Source organism: Naegleria fowleri (assembly GCF_008403515.1).
Source record: "Naegleria fowleri strain ATCC 30894 chromosome Unknown tig13, whole genome shotgun sequence".
NCBI classification, from domain to species: domain Eukaryota; phylum Heterolobosea; class Eutetramitea; order Acrasida; family Naegleriidae; genus Naegleria; species Naegleria fowleri.
This window is the reverse complement of record NW_025407945.1, coordinates 618,528-634,130: the sequence shown is the minus strand read 5'-3', so window position 1 is coordinate 634,130 and position 15,603 is coordinate 618,528. Positions and strand designations below refer to the sequence as shown.

The following is a 15,603-nucleotide window of genomic DNA, read 5'->3' as shown; positions in this document are numbered from 1 at the left end:
TATTTATGTCATAAATCTAGTGGTAATATCTAAAGATCAATTTCAATTTTGTCTGAACAGGACAAATCCCTTTATGTGTTTACAAGAGATTTTCTCTGTGTAAATTACACAAGAATTGATTAAAGTTGAAAAGAGGGCCATATTGCATATCATGCCAATAATTGACAGCAATCACAACTCCTTCTTCGTTGTGTTCTTGGGCCACCTGATGCAGCCAGAGTGAGGGTAAATACAGAGCATCACCAGGCCCTATCTCAACTTTGAGAGGAGTAGCATACTTGTATCTTGGATATTTCTTTTCCATTTCTTCTCGTGATTCCTTATCTGGATCAATATCAATCCATGGGACAGTCGTTGCTTCATCTTCTATTTTCCACTCTTTCTTTTCAAAGTCAAATTTATAATGAGCTTCTTGATAATTTTTGTAAGGAACATTGACGACATCCGTTGGAGGATACAATGTGAAAATCTTCTTGCCAGCAATCACGCAATAAATGTTTTCGTAGGGGTCTTTATGGAGAGAACTAGTGCTTTGTGAATCTCCAATCCATAGGTTCACAGCATCGGGTAAATTATTGAACGCACGAACTGCAAATCCCAAATATTCAGGAACATCTTCCATTAGAAAAGGGTATTCCTAATGATTTTAAGGAAATTAAATTTTCATGCCTATACTCAACGGTACATTATTGTTTCAATAGTTACCTTTGTCAAACTAGAATTTTGATGTTGAGCATAAAATATTGTATTCATTGAATTCATTCCATTTACATCCTCTTCCTTAGCCTCTTCTGGCGAAATATCCTCTTTCAATAATCTTCTCTTATTTTGCAAAAGTCTAATGAATTGAGAAAAACTCATTTTCAACTCCATTGGTTTAATAAACTTGCCATCATGAACTGCATCTGCTTTTCCATTTGGGGTACATGCTACCGAAATTTCTCGTTCTCCAATAACTTGCTTGAAATAATTCACATTCCACTTATCAAATGCTGGCCAATCACAAACAGCATTCCGAAACACGACAGGCTTATTGAAAGACACGTAGTGCTGAATAAAATTTAAAATTTCATCTTCATCGTCGTAGCAAGGAAAACCATTTAACTCCTCTATTTCAGCTTCCTCCAATTCACTACCTCCACAATATAACTCTCGAGTTTGTTCCGATAAGAGGTCAAGCTGGTGGTGAAGTTTTACGCTTTCGCTCATTTTTTTCCATTTTTTTGTTTGAATGGCGAATATAATGCTTGGTGTTCTTCATTTCAAACAAGTTTGCTCTCTTCCAAAGCATCTTTCCATCTGATATTCGTGTACGATAATTCACGAATAGGATGATGCAAGTCCGTTCATTCTGATAGAATTGCCACCTAAATGTATATATAAATATAAATATCCAAAAAAATGTCCTGTTGTGGAACGTCATCGTCTGTTCATCCACCAAGCCATGAAAACGACAAGAGGATGGCAACATCCTCTTCATCCTCTTTATCATCACACGAGGATGAGATGAGTCTAAGCAATAGTAGTGATAGTAATCAGCAATCCTATCCTTCGTACCCTTTACGATTAAACAACAACAAGCCTAACTTTTCATCGATGGTTCACTCGTCCAACCAACAACAACAACGTCCCAGCGGATGTTGTGGAGGCAACGGAAATTCGCAAAACTCACAAAACAACCTCAACCATACGCATCACCAGCATGATCCATCACCAGCATCCACGAGTATGCATTATTGCGCGTGTAAGAATCAATTTCAATCAAACGCTGATTGCGAGTTCAAACAATTCTTAACCCGGTATACAGGCAACCAATTGGATCCAGGACCAAATACCACGCCCAACAACGGTGCTTTGTCTAACAGTGCCATTTCTCCTTCTACAACCAGTTCAGCTCGTACCGAAACTCGATCGTCCAAGTCATCGTCTCCATCAACGACTTCTACTTCTTCAAAAGCGAATACCTCATGCTTGCTATGTAAACTCAGACACCGAAAATGTGATTATACCTATCCATGTACTCATTGCGCAAAAGAGAATCGTACATTTTGCCTCTACATTGGAAATGTAAAGCGAGGTCCAAAAAAACACAAGGATGATATGGAAGAGGATGACGAGAATAGCGCTCTTTCAAAGGAAAACATAGATGGCATCTATAAGGTGATTCATCAAAATATAACAAACATCAAATCGGATCCTCAGGTCATTAGTAAGCTCTCGTTTGAGCTTTTCAAGAAGATTGTCGACAAACTTTTGCCTAATTCCGAACGAGATCTGGTTCATCAAATTGTGAGAGTAGCTCTACTTCCTCCAACAGAGCCTTTCACTGGAGATATGGATTACTACTTTAAATACTTTTACAAAATTGGAGAAAAAGACATTGCTTTGATATCTATTTTACAGGCAATTTGCTTGCAGCGATTGAATGAAAAAAGCCTAGGACAAAGAATGTTTGAAAAAGCAAGATCTAAAATTTCAGCCATGTTTGACCAAGTATCTGACTTTAAACTTATTGCTGTTTACATTTTTTTAGCAATATATTTAATTGGCGAAGGAGAAAGACAGAAGGCAGAGTATTATCTCAACCATGTCAAATTTTATGTCAAAGAATTTCAACCCAATATGCAAGAGGCTCAATTCCTGTTACGTACTGTTCTACTCTCAGAATCCATTTTACAAGAATCATATGAACAATTATTGAGACACTATGAAAACATTCTCCTCTATTTTACTCCTAACAGCATTACGTCACAGACCAATATGAACACCATTTCGAGTTATATCACTGCATCTAACGAGAAAATGTTCAGAGGTGGAAATTGTAGGATGGCAATTGATTCAGGTGATGAGCTAAAAAAACAACTTTCCCATTTGAAAACATTTATTGAAACTAATAACACAGAATACCCAATAGGATATCACCAATTACTCGACTCATTAATGAAATCATCCAATAGCCCCACTCCATACGCTGTCTCCATTTCTTCAACAACACACAACGAGAATTTGGATAAAAAGGTCGAACAAATCAACATGGCGATTGAAAATATTAGGAGTATTTATGGACAATGGGATTTTCTTGGAAACACCTTCATCATGATGCTTTATAGCATAATTATTCTCCACCATCACAAAAATTTTAATGGTGAAGAACCATCCATTGATGCAGTGAAATGTGCCGACATGATCACCAAGACAACGGAGTGCAATGATGACTTTTCCTTGTCTTCTTTTCCGGCCTCTATACCAATTTCTATTGCATGCAGGATACATTTAACCTCTTTAAAGTCCATTCTAACATCAACTTCACTCATCATCAATGAGTATGCAGAGCAATTAACCACATACATGCAACTTGACATTGATGCTCTTCAAATGCTTGCAAACAAATTTCCTTTAGTTGAACGAAAGTTTGGAGCGCTTATTAAGGAAGCCGTTGCATGCATGGGCAAATATCAAGATCTGAAAAGAACCTCGCCTAGCAAGTTCATCAAATTGCAGACCATTTCCCAACACTTGAGTGTTTAATCGTTATTAAGAAATTTACTTAATATCATCAAAGTTACTCTCTCAAAGCTGTGTCCATGTTGTTACTCACCAATTTGCCATACAACTGTAATTACAAGTTTCTTTACAACATTCTATGGTTGTTCGAAAAACAGCAATGGGATCGCCTTTACCCGTCTCTTGCCCAAAAGAGCAAGATTGATTCCTTCGTGGTCATCCCTGATTTATCCGTATCCTTTGCATGAAATGCATGAATTTCGCCAATTCTCCTCTTGTATTGAAAGCGCAACAACGGCCAATTTATCTGTGACAATCATCAAATCTGTGTGGGATGTTGAATCAACTACCTGAAGTAATCTCTTGTGTTGCCCAAACAGCCTGTGAGATGATGATTTGGTTTAACAACAAATGATGGTTCTCCCTTAAAAACCGAATTCGAACTTTCACTTACTTGTTTGAGTACAACTTTGCGATAATACAGCCGTAATAGTATACGCGCATGCTTTATTTCATGCCACAATAGTCAAGAAAAGCTCTGTTTGTGAGAGACTTTTCTAAAACGGACTTCCAACATCATAACTTTATCACAACAACTGTCATCCATGTTTCTTAATTCACCGCACATCGTTTAGGATAAAGGCCAAACTCAAACATTTCAAAACAGGGCAGAGAAGGTGGAGATGATTTCTCATTCGTACAATTCGACTTCATGAATGTGGGATCACTTATCAGAGTCACTCCTTTTGCAACAAACACCACTCCGAATATAAAAAACAATACATTCTCTCTCATTGTTTGAGCTTTCGGTGATCAACATTTGGTTCATCACCACCAAGGACAAGTCCCAGAAGCAAACAACAAGAAGAGCAAGCAACTCCTATTGGCATACTTTCCAGACTACAACAACCACATGCTTTCAGCAAGAACAACCACTTCTCCAATCTTCACCGTCAATAACAGCCAATAATAACAACATGTTACCTGGAACCTCAGAAGTGCCTACCAAACCACACCAACGAATCATTCCTTCTCTTCATGAATTATTGCATGGAGGAACAGACAATCATCATGATGAAAACAACATGCCTTTGAATCGAAACGATGCCGAGCAGCAACCTCTATCCAAAGCCCAAAAAAGTCAAGAACAGGATCTTCCAAGCATGTTTGCTCACGGCAGCAATTACTACTCCACCACTCCAACTTTTAGCACTACTTCAGGCATGCTGGGTCGCCCCTGGTACCATGACGAAATCAAAGTAGGTCAAACAACCACCTTCAACCATCATCAGGTACCAATCCGCAACCATACAAGCAACCACATGGATCTTCACTATCAACAGCCACCACCACCTCCACCACAAATGAAATCATTATCCGCACCAACAACTGCTTCTACACATGATGATCGAACATCCATGCCTGGGATCTCTCCAGTGACCCACCGAGAGAATCAAAAATCCATCTATTCAGCAACACCAATGGCAACAACAACAACCACATTACAGCATTCATCATCCTCTTCGACATCCATGCGCCAACCACCAACAACCACATTACAGCATGCACAACAACCATCATCATCCTCCACTCCTCATGATGTTGACAACGAACCATTGAGAAGAAGAATTGAAGAATTAGAACGAGAATTGCAACATCAAGCTAAAACCATTATGAACTTGGAAAGAGAAAACTCTGAATTGAGAAGAGAGTTGCAACATGTCCTGTCAACAGCACGATCTTCCAATACTCCAACTTCCTCCAATAACAACAACAACCCGACAACCACTGCTAAGGGTTCAACATGTTCGATTTCGCCTCCTCTTCTTCCACCTCCATTACTTGCATCCACCACACATTCAAGATCCATACCACCAACTCCTCCTCCTCTTTATCGATATGAGACCTCATCAAGCCCCTATTCTCGACAAACTCAAACATCCGTCAGTAACATGTTGGATCAGCAGCAACATGCATTTCCATCCATGAAGCATGTACAGCAGCAAGAGCCATACAACAGTGAGGATCAAACACAAAAGAAAGTGCCACATGAAGCGAGTCAAACCTCAAACATTCATAATGTCAATGTGGTGGATCCGAGTAAGCATGCTCTTCATCCTGTCCTTTCACAACATCATCAAGAAGACTCACATATCGATCATTATATTCATTATTCGAGCAGCTCGTTGCATGATCGATACCATCGTACATCTCAAGAACCATCATCATCGTTCCTGACTCCTCCATACTATTCCAATAATGAATACTATTCATCCTTAATTAGAACTCCAACTTTCAACAACAGCAGACATTTGACTCAAGAGGAAATGCATGCTCCTGCAACCACAACATCACCTTTTCAAGCATCCATGATGAGTTCTCAACCAAAAGTACAACAACATTTGAAACGACCATTGCATGATCCACCTATTCCAACATTTAGTACTCCTCCGACCACATTTGCACGTTCCTCAAAAACACACTCATCTTCTTCCTCTCTGCATGCATCCACCACACATTTATCATCTTCAAAAAAGAGAAAAATTACAAAAACTCCTCAGGAAGCAAAACCAGGTCCGAGAACCATTTCCATTGTGGATGAATCATCGGATCGAGAAAATCAAGTATCGGATTTGGAGCTCTTTAAGGTCAAGTGGAAAGGAGAAGAATATGTCTTGGTGAATGCCTTCAAAAATCGTACTCAGATATTGAATTACTATGTACCGGCCTATCAAAGTCAATATCCAGATAGGCCTTGCAAAATTGTTTTAAGCAATGAGGATTATAAGCAACTTTCGATTGAAAATCCTTCAAATGTTGAAAAGAAGAAGCATGCTTGGCGAGTTTCAGTATTTACAATTGATTTTTATAATTTTGTAAAGAATTTACAAAAATCTCCATCATCTTCTGTGAACAACAACAAAGTGAATGCAAACATGGCATCTTCTTCTTCTACAACCACCTCCAATATACTCTGAGTCATGATCTTAATTAACCTCAATGGAAGATTTGAAGAAAGCATTTCTCTCATTAGACAATTTGCAAGTTTCAGACGTTAATGGAAAAAACCTTTTGGCTGCCTTGCTGCTCCAAATGTAAAATTATTTTAAGCGTTTAATCCACAGCTCTAATTCTTGGTCCATTTAAGTTGTGGAATGTTTTTCCACCAAGTGGACACAAGTAACATTTCAAATAAAATTTCTCATACCAAAAAAAGATTCACAAACATCGATCTAGGATCCGAGACCATAATATCAGAGCTCGGAACTAAGTGTTGTTATCTTGAAAGGCGAACAGTAATAACCAGTCCTCCTTAATAAATAAAACATTAAATTCACCTGAAAAAGAGGATAGAAGTGGCATTCATTTTCAAATTGTAACCTTCAAATTGAACATATTCACTAACTTCAAATACAATTAGAGCGCGTTATCAAAGCCTTCGAACAACAGGTTCGAATGCCATCATGACAGAAAGTATACTCGTGACTTTTTGAACGCAAAAAGCCTTCACCATCAAGGAAAAAAATTCATCATTCAACAAATTCCGATTGTTGCACTTGGAATCACGTTATCACTTTACTTGAAGTGTATCTATTGAAAGGCTCTGTGTTGTATCCATTTTGCGATCCGGTTTTTGATAGACCTTGAAATACCTGTTTCAAATCATCATCACTCACTGGTTTGTTGTTAGAATTTCTTGAAGAAGAGAGAAAAGCCTTGATCGGAAACAAAATAATTTTCCAAATCAATCAAACATAATAATGGTCAAAGAAAAACTGGCGTTTACCAATCAAAAGAAGGCTTCCGCCACAAAGAAGCCTCAACCTAAACAGCAACAGGTTGGCCACCCAAAACTTCCATCATCATTGAATGTCTCCGGAGACGAGAACATTTCACCTCCATCATCTCATCAGCCTCCAGTATCTGAACCAATACCACCAAGCACCACTTTGTTGAAGTCAAACGATACAGTAGGAGATGAGCCAAACAATGAGCTTATCAACCGAATTAACAAGGAAATTAGAAATTACAGAAAGCAAATAGCAAAACACAAAAAACTTGGTGATGATGTAAGTACTTGTCTACTCCGATGGTGAAATAAGAGCTAATAATTGTACTAGATTCAAAACCAATTGGACTTTGAGGTAGTAATGCCAACCATTCCTGCTTCTCTCAACAAGAAAGAACTGTCTTTTGATGAGAGTATTGAGCGAAAAAAGATTGATACTCAAATTGAAGAAGTCAAAAAGAAGGAAAAGCAACTAAAAGATATGATTGAAATTTTAGAGTCGGAGTCAAAGTCTTTGGAGACTCTCGAGTTTATTCAAGGCTCTATGTCCAAAATTTTCAATGATGTAAGTTGTTTGACATTCTGGCAATTTACTTTGACACTGTTTTAGTATGAAACTCGCCAATCGAAATTGGAAAAAGATGTAAAACAATTTCAAAAAGAAATCAAACAAAAAGATCAACAATTGGAAGAAACACTTCAAGCGTTGAATAACACAAAATACCAACTTTCGATTCAAGCAAATAACAAAAAAGAGAATGTCACAAGATTATCCTCATACGAACAACAGATAAATGAACTAACTGAGGAAAATAGGAGACTCCAAAGTCAAATCAAGGAATTCGAAGCTCTTAGAGAAGAAAATTCCAGACTAAGGTCAGACTATTCAGACGTAAACAAATCATTTGAGAATTACAAAAATGAAACATCGCAACAACTTTCTGACCAGCGTAATGTTATTGAGGAGCAAAAGAAAATAATTCAACAAGGAGAAGAAGCAATTCGAATGCATGCAAACAGATTTAACCAAGCCAATAATGAGTTAATGATGCTTAGACAACAATATTTGGAACAGGATAAATTCATCAAATATCAACAACATCAAATTTCTATGAAAATGGAGGAGAATAGCTCCATTGCGAAAGAAAACAATACTTTGAAAGAAGAAATTTCCAAATCGACAAAACATATTCAAGAACTGTTGGAGAAAATCAAGAATTTAGAAGTTACTGTCTCGAACCTCACATCTTCCAACAAAAAATTGCAAGAAAAACTCCAGAAAACAGAATCAGAGTCTCAATCCACTATTCAACAATTAGAGGAGCAGTTAAAACAGCGTCCTGTGGTTGCATTCCCTGTGAAGTTCGAAGAGGATATCATTAACGATGCAATGGACCAAAAGAGAGCAAAGGATATTGTAGAGCTCATACAAGTTTTGAACTTTTTCAATATTTCCCATCCAGACTCTTTCGAAAGGAGGTCAATGTTCCTATCTGACCAAATGGCAATGAGTCAATCTGGAAAGGAAGTTTCAATTCTTACTCATGGAGATTTTGCTGCTCTAGACTCTCTTACTCGCTCATTATTTGGACAACATCAAACCATTGATCAAGTTGAAGCATCTGTCATGGATGGTGTTCAAAAGTTAGAGAAGATTTTGAATAGATGTGAAAAGGAATACATCCTTGACTTGTCCTACAAAGTGATAGCTCAACAAATTAGAGAGTTGGCCTCCTCACACATTTACCTCTATGGAAAAACACTTTATCCATATATTTCATCGAGTTTTGATAGCAACCCACTTTCCTCAAACAATGCCATGTTCAATGCTCAAGGCTATAATATTAAGATGGACGATTCAAGCATGTCTTCAACCACAAAGCTCAAGAGCAATTTTATGAACAGCGAAATTACAGCTGCTACCATGCCAACCACAACAACATCAACCACATCTCCACCTTCCACCAACTTTGACACCAATACCTCTTCCAACATTAATATAACATATGATGTGCCAATCAGTGTTACAACATCTCCTTCCAGCACTGAAGCATCAAACTGGAAAAACAATGATGCAGCTTTACTCACAGTTCCAAGCGCTCCAACAGAGCAGGAAATTGGACAATTATCTTCCTCACCAACAAATCCCAATGTTTTTGAAAGTTCTGAGATTCAAGAAAGCCATGAATCCAACATTGAACCACCAAATGTGCCCTTAGAGAGTCAGGTGCGATTGTCACCTTCTGCTCCTTCTCCAACAAGCGAAATTGAAGAATTAGTACCATCCTCGGCGAACATCATCAACAAGAAAACAACGAATTATTCGAGAGGAAGAGGACGAGGAGCATATGGCAGTCGAGGAAGACAGAGAAAGCTTTTTGTGCGAACAGAAACTAAACAATAAATCCTTAAATTTTCAAAGTTTGATCGATTCCTACTTTATAATTGTTACATTAAAAACTCTTCCAATACACACAGTTGAAAATGGAATGTCGCGATAAAAGGACGAGGATATTCAAGACAAACGTTGAAAATTAGCTCAGTGGATACATGCCCTTATTTTCCAAAAAATTCTATTTTCTATTCTTTATATTTTCACTGAGCCACTCTAAAGCTTCGTTTATACCAATGCCATTCAGTGCTGATGTTTTAAATATTGTCCATGTTCTGTTTTTTATCTTGCTTAAATTGAGTTGTTCGGAAACTTGTTCCACAGTCATTGCGTTTTTAGCATCCTGTTTGTTTGCCATAATTAAAAGAATAGCGTCTTTGAGCTCCTTTTCATCCAGCATTGCAAATAGCTCTTCTTTTGCAATACCCATTCTATCTCTATCACTTGAATCTACCACATAAATTATAGCATCCGTATTTGCATAATAGCATCGCCAATAGGGTCTAATGGATGTTTGACCTCCTAAATCCCACACCTGAAATTTAATATTTTTATATGTAATGGTTTCTACGTTAAATCCGATCGTAGGTATTGTTGTTACTGCCTCTCCGACTTGTAACCGATATAAAATTGTGGTTTTTCCGGCGTTATCAAGTCCTAAAATCAAAATACGGACTTCTTGTTCCATATTAAATAAGCCACCAAAGATACTTGCTATTAAATTGCCCATTGTTGTTATTATGGGTCTGTGAGGATCAATCGATGATCAATTGAATTTTGAAATTTTGATTATTCGGTGATGAATGACAAACTGTTGGATTGGAGATGATGAGACAATTTTTTTGTTTGTGATTCTTCCAAAATTACGTCATCAAGTCGTCCGTTCAAATTTCCAAACCCAAACATCTCTCATTCATGAGATTACTTGTGAAGACAACATCGGAATGAATGGGAAAGGATATTCAGAGCTGTTTTCGATTTACTATACTTCAATTTTGTTTTAGTGGAATTAAAAAATGTCGGAACGAGTTTGCTTGAAAGGCTCTTCTTGTTCTTCTCATCATCATGTGGAACAGCAACCAATAAGCATTATTGAAAATAATATTAAACCCTCAAGCAACTCTACCATTCGGATTAAACTATTCAAATCGATTGAAACACATCAACGAGGAGTTTGTTGGCATTATCGGAAAAAGGGATTTTGTAATTTAGGAGATAGATGTAAATATTTACATTTGAGGGATGGAGAGGCAAGACCAAACACTCGAGTGGTGATTCAAAACGATCAACATGATTCATCCTTGCATATTGAGGAGAATAAGAATAGTTTGCCAAAGAAGAAAGTTGAAAATTGTGAATCGGATGATCAAAATAATTCAGCAAGAAATTCCACAACAACACAGTGCACACAAACCATGAATACTACAAATTCCGCATCCATATTGGACAACTCTCGGTGTACTATCAAACTTTCGTATTGGATTTCAAGAGCAAAAGAATTAAGATATCCTTCATCTGTGCTTCGTTCAAGTTTTGAAGAGAATGGTTTTTCCATGATTCCAAATGCCGATGAGATGGGACATTATACATCTGTATTTTGGGGACACACGTTTCCACATACGCATGATGACTGGAAACTAATTATTCCTTCCTACACCTATTTCAATCACTTTCCAAATTCCCATCAATTGTCAAACAAGAGTTTAATGGCTCTAAATTTTCAGCTGGTGGATGAACAAACTTCTCCACATACCATACAATTCAAATCTCCTTATCTACCCGTGACGTTTTATTTTCCAAGACAAATTTCTCTATTTCTCAATTTTTTGAAGGTGTCACCCGAGGCCACTAATTACAGATGGATTATTAAACCAATTGGATCTGGAGAGGGAAGAGGAATTAGAATTCATGCCAACGCTCAAGTATTGCTCTCAGAAGAGTTTCCAACCATACATCCTTCAGAAATTGCAGCCTGTAGCATCAGTGAAGAAACCTTAAATTCTATCAAAAAGAAGAAAATAGTCGTTTCTCAATACATTCCAAACCCACTATTGCTTGAGGGGAAAAAGTTTGATTTAAGATTGTATGTACTGGCTATAGGAGGTGAACCGGAAAGAGTATATCTTTATAGGGACGGCATTGTAAGATTAGCAAGCGAACCATATTCTAATTCTGAAAATACACTCAACAATCCATTCATTCACATTACAAATAACACTGTGAATGATAAGAAGAACAAAGTTCAACACGAAACTATTAAGAAAGAATTTGGATTTTTCTGTAATTTGACGCTTCAAGAGTTGAAAGAACATTTTTCAAAACATGATCTTGACTGGAACATCTTTTGGTCCCGTCTCGCAGCGCTAGTTAAGGAATCTATTCAATTAACAATTTTTGACAAGAACAAACAAGACGAAGTCTATCGTGCATGTTCTCACAGATGTTTTGAAATTTTTGGATTTGACGTTCTGATAGACGAGAATTTAAATCCATATTTACTGGAAGTGAATTCAATGCCCGATCTCTCTGGTGTGAGTCATTCGAGTCACCTCACTCTGTCGAAGGACTTTACTGTAAAATCAAAAATGCTTGTTTCTGCATTGAACCTCGTGGGTCTTCAGATCTCGAACACCAATGCAGACCTTGGCATGGATGATGAATATTCCCTGTTCGAAGAATACGATGAACAGAGGTATCGAGATGACTTTGAGCGAATCTATTGAAAACCTTCCACTCTTGGTGTGTTTCATTCCTTTTCGAGGTCTAGTGTTTTGAGTTAAGCCAGAAAAGCATCTCGAGAATTCCAAACATAATTTAAAAATAATTTATTCCAAAATGAACAATGAAACTCTCTCATCTGGTTCTGCTGATGATTCGTAAAGAGATAATGGATAGTTTCCATAAACAAATGTATCACGTCGATAAGAAGTAGACTCTTTCCCAGGAAGGCCTTCTCTTTCTCATATTCGGTCGATCTCATGCGGAATTTTTTGTGCTGTTGCGCAAATGCGGATGAACATCAGAAAACAAATTTAAATCTTGGGAATGTGTCATCTTTGCATTTCAAAACAAAAACAAATAATTTTCATCCCTCGATTAACATTGATTAACATTGAAACGAACTATCATGAGATTCTTGAACCAAACAGTAGGCATGAGAGGATCACAACTCTTAAAAACACTCACAGGAACAGCATTGTTGACATGTGGAGGTTATTACATGATCAACAAAATGATGAATGATTATCAATGGAATTTGCATTCCGATGTGTTTGACAACCATCAACAATTGACACCTTCATGGATGCCATTAATGCAAGCAGAAGAAAAGAAGTTTAAAGCTCCACAATCAGGCGTCATTACAGGAAATTATGCACAAATGGCAATTATTACGATCAAACTTAAGGATTCCTTTGCTCACAAGGAATATGCCAAAGTTTTGAAAGCTGTTGGTGAGGTTCCACAAATTATTTCCAGATTATCCAATGGTGATGCTCCCAATGAAGATGAAGATGAATTGCCACCTGTGATGGCAAGTGTTGGTTTATCCACTCGATTCTGGAGTCAACTTTCTTTGAAGGATCCAAAAGCATTCCGCAAACCTGATGGATACACTGCAGATTTTGACACTAAGAAGGGAGAGTTTGGATCGATGCCTTTCAAAGAAAGTGAAATTGTATTGCATGTGAAAGCCAAATCTACTTCATTGTGCTATGAAACCATTCAAGAGTTTGTAAATTCCCTTCCAAAAGACTCGATTGAGAATGTACAAGAACATTATGGTTTTATGTATCAAGATTCAAGAGATTTAACAAAATTCATTGATGGAATTGTGAATCCAAGTGGAGTTGAGGATCGTCAGGAAGCAGCTCTGAACCATTCTGGAGGAAGTTTTTTGTTGCACCAAAAGTGGGTTCATCATCACAATCCAGATTCTAAATATACACTGAAACAACAAGAGGAATTTGTTGGAAGAGAACGAGCTTATGGTGCTGAGCTGTCATCCTTGCCACCAACTTCACATGTCGCAAGAATGAGAAGACCCAACGGTGAAATTATTCCAATTCTTAGACAATCCTTTCCATTTGGAACAGTCACGGGAGACCATGGATTATTATTCATTTCCTATTCTTCAAATACGGAAAAGTATGAAACCTTATTGAACGCCATGGTTGGTAAGGTACACGGAAAACACAACGATGCCATTATGAAATTCTCCAAATGTGAATATAGCAATTATTACTATGTTCCCTCACTAGAAGAGTTGGAGATTATCAAATCGAAATATTAGACCAACTTTCATGGAAGTATAAGTGGAACAATAAACAAAATGCACTTGTGAAATCATTTGAAATTGAATCAAAAAGAGATGTATGAATCAAAATCAACAACAGAAAACGCCTCAAAAAAATGAAACTATCGATTGTTTGGTTGGTTTTGTGTGTTTTCTTTTTGGCACCGATGGTGTTTGCCTGGAAGAGTCGTACGACCAACCCAAATTCTGAGAGCAAACCATCATCATCATCATGGATCAAAAGTAAATCCCTTCCTCCGAGGTCTGTTTGGAAAAACCTTGAAACAATCATGAGCTCGGCGATTTCAAACGGAGCCTTTCCTGGTTCAGTATTCTTGGTCGCTGATAAAAAGAATGGTGTCTTGTACTCGAATAGTTTTGGATATTTTACCTATGATCAGAATTCAACTCCAATGAGTCTTCAAAGTAAATTTGATATGGCCAGTGTTACCAAGGTCATCTCTACCACCAGCGCCACTGCTCTCTTGTATCAGAAGGGATTAATTGGATTGAAGGATAAAGTCACTAAATATTATCCTGATTTTGCCGTCAATGGAAAGGGAGAGATTACCATTGAGAGTTTATTGTTGCATAACAGTGGATTCCCTCCAGATCCAGATCCATGGTATAGCTCAACAGCATTTGGATGTCCAGCGACAAAATTCTATCATCCACCTCAGGAGTTTACTTGTGCTTCCAAGATTTACACTTCATGGATTAACCAAGTATTGCAAAATAAGCCTGGTCAGGTTTATGTTTATAGCGATTTGTCAATGATTTCCATGATGTATATTATTGGACAAGTGGTTGAAAAGAACATGGCACTTTTAGGAATGACTAAAGCTGATTTGCGAGAGGATTGTATTCAGCAAATTGGATTGACAGCTCCAGGTTACGAAACATGTTATTATGAAGCCTTTGTTAGAAAGCATGTCTTTGGAACCTTGCAAATGACAAGAAGTGGATTTATTCCAAAACCAGAAGAAAAGTCAACAATTCCACCAACATGGATGGACAATTCTTATCATCACGAGCTGATTCAAGGATTTGTTTCTGATGAAAATTGTTACGCACAGGGTGGTGTTGCTGGCCATGCTGGTCTCTTTGCACCAATTGTTGATGTTTACCGTTTCATGAACGAATTAATGTTCAGAACGAGAGGTGTTTTCCTCAACGAGACCACTTTCACCACATTCACAACAGTCAAGAATGTGACACAAAGTTCAAGAGCTTTGGGATGGTAGGTTTGTTTTTTCAGACTTTCACGATTTATTCAACAATTTTCTGAATGCCATTGCTTCACATGTGAAATCAATACTCTATGGAATACACATCATTGTCGCCTTTCTTCACATCAGGGACACCAATGCTGAAGGAAATGGATCCTGTGGTTCTCTTTCTAAGAAAACCTTCTTGCACTTGGGCTTTACAGGTACTCAAGTGTGTGGCGATCCGGACAGACAACTTTTCACCATCTTCTTGACCAACAGAGTGTATCCAGATAAGGACAACAACAAAATGTCTCCTGTAAGAAATGCTGTCAATTCTGAAGTACAAAAAGTCTACGACCAATATTATTCTTCGTTGTAAGGAAGAATAATTTTTCTTAATTTATTAAACACC

The 15,603-nt window shown here is 37.5% G+C and overlaps 8 protein-coding genes across 8 annotated transcripts; 6 read left to right on the top strand and 2 right to left on the bottom strand.

The window, feature by feature from the left end:
* Nucleotides 1-79: 79 nt before the first annotated feature.
* Nucleotides 80-1,209, bottom strand: FDP41_012392 (uncharacterized protein; the record flags this gene model as incomplete). Its single annotated transcript, XM_044702907.1, has 2 exons — nt 80-637; nt 706-1,209. The coding sequence occupies 2 exons, from the start codon at nt 1,207-1,209 to the stop codon at nt 80-82; spliced, it is 1,062 nt and encodes a 353-aa protein (XP_044566448.1).
* A 192-nt stretch (nt 1,210-1,401) lies between these two features.
* Nucleotides 1,402-3,528, top strand: FDP41_012391 (uncharacterized protein; the record flags this gene model as incomplete). The annotated part of the gene is made up of 1 exon (XM_044702906.1): nt 1,402-3,528. One exon carries the CDS (start codon nt 1,402-1,404, stop codon nt 3,526-3,528), a length of 2,127 nt encoding a protein of 708 aa, XP_044566447.1.
* A 953-nt stretch (nt 3,529-4,481) lies between these two features.
* Nucleotides 4,482-6,482, top strand: FDP41_012390 (uncharacterized protein; the record flags this gene model as incomplete). Its single annotated transcript, XM_044702905.1, has 1 exon — nt 4,482-6,482. One exon carries the CDS (start codon nt 4,482-4,484, stop codon nt 6,480-6,482), a length of 2,001 nt encoding a protein of 666 aa, XP_044566446.1.
* Nucleotides 6,483-7,265: 783 nt separating this feature from the next.
* On the top strand, nt 7,266-9,698 carry FDP41_012389 (uncharacterized protein; the record flags this gene model as incomplete). Its single annotated transcript, XM_044702903.1, has 3 exons — nt 7,266-7,574; nt 7,626-7,859; nt 7,905-9,698. The coding sequence occupies 3 exons, from the start codon at nt 7,266-7,268 to the stop codon at nt 9,696-9,698; spliced, it is 2,337 nt and encodes a 778-aa protein (XP_044566445.1).
* A 169-nt stretch (nt 9,699-9,867) lies between these two features.
* FDP41_012388 (uncharacterized protein) lies at nt 9,868-10,416 on the bottom strand (the record flags this gene model as incomplete). Its single annotated transcript, XM_044702902.1, has 1 exon — nt 9,868-10,416. One exon carries the CDS (start codon nt 10,414-10,416, stop codon nt 9,868-9,870), a length of 549 nt encoding a protein of 182 aa, XP_044566444.1.
* Nucleotides 10,417-10,702: 286 nt separating this feature from the next.
* Nucleotides 10,703-12,409, top strand: FDP41_012387 (uncharacterized protein; the record flags this gene model as incomplete). Its single annotated transcript, XM_044702901.1, has 1 exon — nt 10,703-12,409. One exon carries the CDS (start codon nt 10,703-10,705, stop codon nt 12,407-12,409), a length of 1,707 nt encoding a protein of 568 aa, XP_044566443.1.
* A 431-nt stretch (nt 12,410-12,840) lies between these two features.
* On the top strand, nt 12,841-13,977 carry FDP41_012386 (uncharacterized protein; the record flags this gene model as incomplete). The annotated part of the gene is made up of 1 exon (XM_044702900.1): nt 12,841-13,977. The coding sequence occupies one exon, from the start codon at nt 12,841-12,843 to the stop codon at nt 13,975-13,977; it is 1,137 nt and encodes a 378-aa protein (XP_044566442.1).
* Nucleotides 13,978-14,270: 293 nt separating this feature from the next.
* Nucleotides 14,271-15,570, top strand: FDP41_012385 (uncharacterized protein; the record flags this gene model as incomplete). The annotated part of the gene is made up of 2 exons (XM_044702899.1): nt 14,271-15,220; nt 15,339-15,570. 2 exons carry the CDS (start codon nt 14,271-14,273, stop codon nt 15,568-15,570), a joined length of 1,182 nt encoding a protein of 393 aa, XP_044566441.1.
* Nucleotides 15,571-15,603: the final 33 nt, after the last annotated feature.